Source organism: Lycium ferocissimum, chromosome 4 (genome assembly GCF_029784015.1).
Source record: "Lycium ferocissimum isolate CSIRO_LF1 chromosome 4, AGI_CSIRO_Lferr_CH_V1, whole genome shotgun sequence".
Classification (NCBI taxonomy): Eukaryota; Viridiplantae; Streptophyta; class Magnoliopsida; order Solanales; family Solanaceae; genus Lycium; species Lycium ferocissimum.
Window position 1 is genome coordinate 51,328,780 of NC_081345.1, and position 6,119 is coordinate 51,334,898.

Here is a 6,119-nt window from a genome sequence, read left to right on the forward strand (position 1 = left end):
CATATGGAGGAAGACAACTTATATTTACAGGACAATAAACACACGATTCCTTTATCCCTTTTTACACTTCATGATAAATTGGCTAAACTTATAAAAAATAAAAACAAAAAATAGCATTGAAATCGATTTTTATTGACCAATCAGAATTGCCTTCCAGGATCTATAATTGCCTCAAAATGTCCAATATATATACATTATTGGACATATAAGAGTTCCGAATCGAATCTCTTTAGAAAGAAGATCTTTTGTCTTTGGCTTTGCTCCGGTCCCCTTACGAAACTTTCGTTATTGGGTTAGCCATACACTTCACATGTTTCTAGCAATTCACATGGCATCATAAAATGATACAAGTCTTGGGTAAGAATCTACAACGCACTAGAACGCCTTGTTGACGATCCTTTACTCCGACGCATCTAGGGTTCCTCGAACAACGTGATATCTCACACTGGGTAAATCCTTAACCCTTCCCCCTCTTACTAAGACTACAGAATGTTCTTGTGAATTGTGGCCAATACCGGGTATATAAGCAGTGAGGCCTTCGTGCGAGTTCGTCTCTTTGGAACCCTCGTTTTCACTACTATTTCGACTTTCACTACCACAAATGGTTCTATAGATGTCGTCATCGTAATTCTCACTACCACTTATAATGGAAGTATCTATACAGATTTGAGCCTGAAGATAATTATCAATGCAACTATTAATGTGATTATTCCAACTTCCATCATCTATGATTGAGTTGCGAAAACTTCTGGATAGGTATCCTACATCTGAACCGAATTCTTTCTGGTTAAAGAATCTCTTTCTAGTTGCTCTGGAACAATTAGAAGATTCTCAGAAGAAATACGGGGTTACGCACGGCGGCAACATGCTTGGTCCCGCTTATGGGGTCAAATCAATACGTTCTAAGAAGAAAGATTGGAATGTCAATCTCATCAAGATCATCGATCTCATACCAAATCCCATCAATCGAATCACTTTTTCGAGAAATATGAGACATCTAGGTCATACAAGTAAAGAGATCTATTCATTGATAAGAAAAAGAAAAAACGTGAACGGGGATTGGATTGATGATAAAATAGAATCCTGGGTCGCGAACAGTGATTCGATTGCTGATGAAGAAAGAGAATTCTTGGTTCAGTTCTCCACCTTAACGACAGAAAATAGGATTGTAGGATCATCTCATCTAAAAGGTTAACTATCAGGGATAACACACTTTTATTTACTAAATTATATCTACAACAAATCTCTCTACGATGTTTGGCAGATATAAGAAAAGCTTTTCATTGATCATGCTTCCTCTGTTCTTATAATGATTCTCCAGTATAAACCAAATATTTACAAATTAGAGCACACTATATGGACGACTACATTTGACAGGTCCGGTTTAGACGTGGTCATTCCAGAAATAGCCGTTACAGGAACTAATCATAGTAGAGAAGGCAAAGAGATTACAAACGGAGTTTGTTAGGGAGCGATTTATTCTCAATGTGGGGTTTTCCCACGCAAATTCAATTTTAGTGAATTAAGTTGCCATTTGAGTCGCAACTGTCGGTATGTGGATGTGGAGACTCTTTTTATACCGATACCCCATCCGTTCATTTTAAGTGAAGGTGCGTGTTTGATTAAGGAAGAAAAACTTCTAAAGCTCCTGGTCTTAAACATGTCATGACATTTCTGTATCTATAAAATTATGTCATTAAGGGTAAAATGAAATGTTTAATTGTTTCCAAATACGAAAAGTGGTCATTCTTTTTAAACGGACTAAAAAGGAAAGAGTTACATCAAATGGAACAGAGGAGTATATAAATGGAACGGAGGAGTATATAAATCTTATTAGGAATACTGGAATATCAAAGTAATTTAGACAAAAGTTACAATGACATCCTCTCATACAAGAGAAATAAACAAGTACTAATATAAATATTATCAAGAATCAATCTCAAACGTTTTCAATCTGGGAGTAATTGGCAATTCCAGTCCCAGATGACAGCCATACAAATGGATATATATTCATAAGGTTGTGGAAATCTACTTGTAGAATTCCATGACCATAAAATTACAGACACAACATATTAAGTTAACGCCTTTGAATCCGGCTTCACTTGCCAATGCCTGAAACTCCTCTTCAGAACGCTCTTTGCCTCCCTGATATTGAGCCATCATGATCAGATCACATTGCGAAACACCGGCAACTTTGGCATCAGTATCAGGTTTCGCTGGTAGATTGGCCTCCACAACGATCACCTTTCCGTTGTCTGGTAGAGCCTTGTGGCAGTTCTTTAGCAACTTGAGGCAGTGACTATCACTCCAGTCATGAAGAATCCACTAAGAAACACAGAATGTCTTTGTTAATCACAACTTATGGATACCATTTGGGAAGGAGAGGAAGCATATGGAACTAATTTATCAAAAAAAAAAAATAATAAAAAAAATTTGACGTTTTAGAAAAACAAGAAGAATTAGTTAATTTCCCTCCAAATGCACCCTTACTTGATCTTATAATTAAACTATTAAATGTCTTTTTAACGGGGTGTGCAAACACCTTATAAACATATAATATGGACTAGAGGTAGTAATTGGTTATGCAACTTTCATAAACATATAATATGACAGAGCAAGTTGAAATTTTTTAGAGTTAAGAGGATCGTTATATACATATTATTGGATAGGCAAAAAAAGATACATAAAATCTAATTTGTCATTTTTAATTGTCAAATTCTAAGCTTAATCACACCTTGTATAGCAAAGAAAATATTTAAATGATGAAAATTATATATTCATATAATATTCTGTCATAAATAGTGTACTAAAAGATCAAATATTTGGTCAAAATATCTACACTTATTATTGGTAATCATAGATATTCTAGTTTTATAAAGATAGTTAATTATTATGTTGCCAAAAAAATAAAGGGCTGTTATAGTTAAGAATGGAAGTAAAATGTTATTATAGAGAAGTAAAATATACATAAAAAATCGGTTACAAAATAACTTAGCAATTTTAGAGAGGTGCTGTTATAGAGAGATCTGATTATAATATGACGGATGCAAGTTGGTAAGGGAAACATGTTAGATGATCTTGGGTCATTTCCCAGGATGGGATCTTCAACTCCTTTTTTATTAATTTTATTTTTTATTTTCATCCGTAAAATCCCACTTGAGAGTGTGGAACATTTTCTTATTCATCACATTGCTTGTATTTTTTTTGCAAAATTAATTTGTAAATAAATAAAGTAAGATCCTTTTGGCTTTTGATAAACCTATGCAACTCCTTCAAAGGTTTGGACATACCTTCATAAAAATTGCATCTCCTTCTGGAACACTTTCAAACATATCTCCCACAACGTGTTCCACCCCTGCAATATTTATGATTACAAATTTAGTTCATGTGAGGAATTGATTGTGCATGTATAAGCAAATCTTTTATCATAATTGACAAAGTTATACCATTTTAGTTTAGATGAGGTTAAGTTTGATATAATTGAATAAACCATTGACAGAGCACTACCATTTTAAAAAAAGTATATCGATTAAATAATCTCGTTATTATTTAAACCTCGTACTATAATCCCCTTATTATAATCTCAATATAACTTGTTTGCACACAAAACGACCCCTCAGCATATATATATATATATATATATATATATATATATATATAATGTAAATCTCAAACATTGTAAGTGAGGTAAATTGAGTAAATTTAAGGAGTGTTGGACCAAACTAACAAAGTAATTTAGTAATAGTAAAACAAGAACGAGAGAATAAAGGTACCAGGATAGGAAGGTGCATCTTGAACAACATGGGGCAAATCAAAATTAATGCCCTTAATTGTGGGGTATTTAGATGTAATCATCTTGAGGTTAACTCCAAGACCACCTCCAACATCAACCAAACTTTTAAGGCCTTCAAAACCTTTGTAATTTTCAAGTATTTTTTTCATGACTACAGTTGTGTGGTTGAGCATTGCCTTGGTGTAAACATCATTGAACTTTGGGTCCAATCTTGGATATTCAAATATATGTACCCCATGAACCCTGTCAAATGGAACTCCTCCTTCAAGTACTGCATCTTTTAGTTCAAACCTGTAATTTCAAATCAGACAAGAGAGTCAGATTGATCCAATATTTTTGCCTGCCTCTTTAATTTGCATAACAAAAATTAATGGCTTCTGCTTCAATTATATGAAAATTTTGTTTTGGAAAAAAAAATAAAATCAATTTTGACCTTAAATACATAGTGTAATCTTTTTATTTTTTATAAATAGTGTTATTTTTCAGAGAAGGAAGTTTACATCAAGCCAATGAATATAAGACATATGTCTTGCATATACACTTCTTTCGCACATAACCATGGTTAAGTGATATGCAACTTCAGTTAGATTTGTTAATTCTTAAGGTTAAAATTATTTCGTTAGGTATAAACAACAGGTGCGGCTAAGTATTTACGAAGTTTAGAGTAAGCCCCTTCTGTCCCCGGCCTCAATTCTCTAATTTGGTTCATTTTTGTATCATAAAGTAGTTATACATGCATGGTGAGAAAACAAGTCTGGTAGGATGAATTAGATCTCTCCGCTTTATCAAAAATCTCTCCTTCGAGCCAGGAAATGAAAAAAAATACAGATTTGTATTTTCCGCTAATTAAATGAGTAACCACTTATCCTTTTTCAATAACAGACATGACTTCAAAGATAAATGAAGTATACAAAGCCTGAATACTTTCTTGTAAGTAATGTATACTCCATTATAAGTCGGGTTATACTAAAATAGACCACATACATAAAATTGGCATGATCCTAAAATGGTTAAAATTTAAGAATCTTGTGATGAAAAGATGACAATATTGCTAGGGGGGGTTTAAAAGGGAATAAATACTGTAAAAAGACAAAACTCACCAGCTATTAATGAATACTTTATCTTGAAGCAAAGCCAACAATGGCCCCATGGACGCACCATCTTCATCACGGACAAAGAATTTACCCACACCAGACAAACCATAGCACCTTTTAGCCACCCCATTTTCCTCCTCAACAACGTCGCAATCGAGCAACGAATAACTAGCCAACACGTAAAGCATCCGGTCCAGCATAATGGCCGCGTCAGGGTTCTTACAGTTAGGGATGTGAGAAACAATTTCTACAGCAGATAGTTTAGTGGCCTTAGCTTCTTTTGCAAGTATTTCGAATACTTCTAATTGGATTGACGAATGCAACACGAAGGGGAGAACTGAGGATAACAGTAGCTGCGTGGCATACGTACAATCGCGCTCTTCTTGTGATTGTGTTGGCAATTTGATATCTGTTGCGGATTCCATAGCTAAAATTTAGAGATCAACAAGAATTAGCTGTGTCTTTTTTTTTTAAGAGTGTTTTCTTTGTTAGGCCTCAATGATCAAGTACAATAGGGGTTAGTGCCTTTTATAAGTATCAAAAAATTGTCGCTTGTCAAGAATTGTCATCATTGATTTTCTTAGTGGAATATTGATTGAAGTCTCTGTCTGGTTGTGATCGTTGTTTTCTTTTTCTATTGCCAGCCACATATGCAGAGGGAAAGTGTATTTACGTGTTCACGTGAATTCAGTCGCTTTCGTTCAAATTTTAATTACGTATTAAGAAATGCAGTAAATATGTGTGTCTATATATATATATATATATATATATAAATTGTCGCTTGTCAATGTTGTCATCATTGATTGATTTTCTTAGTGGAATATTGATTGAAGTCTCTGTCTGGTTGTGATCATTGTTTTCTTTTTCTGTCGCCAAGTGGCATTCTATATGTAGCCATATATGCAGAGGGAAAGTGTATTTACGTGTTCACGTGAATTCAGTCGCTTTCGTTCGAATTTTGATTAAATATTAAGAAATGCAGTAAATATGTGTGTGTGTGTGTGTGTGTCTATATATATATTTTACTGTGAACACAATTATTATTATATATTAACTTAAAGTAGTTGTGGAAAATCATAAACTTCAAATCTTTATTATGCATCTGGCAATATGTAGGTTGGATAATTGGTTGAAGTCTGTTTAGTTATCTTTTTCTCTTTTAATTTGGAGCTAGCATAGAGTTGTTTTACACTATAGAAGATATATGGTCTTATTTCTCAGGTCACTAGTGA

General features: G+C 33.7%; 1 protein-coding gene across 1 annotated transcript; it reads right to left on the bottom strand.

The window, feature by feature from the left end:
• Nucleotides 1–1,803: 1,803 nt before the first annotated feature.
• On the bottom strand, nucleotides 1,804–5,386 carry LOC132053485 (cathecol O-methyltransferase 1). The gene is made up of 4 exons (XM_059445542.1): nucleotides 4,894–5,386; nucleotides 3,774–4,084; nucleotides 3,291–3,355; nucleotides 1,804–2,325 (listed from the first exon to the last, which is right to left on the bottom strand). Exons 1-4 carry the CDS (start codon nucleotides 5,310–5,312, stop codon nucleotides 2,029–2,031), a joined length of 1,092 nt encoding a protein of 363 aa, XP_059301525.1. The 5' UTR covers nucleotides 5,313–5,386; the 3' UTR covers nucleotides 1,804–2,028.
• Nucleotides 5,387–6,119: the final 733 nt, after the last annotated feature.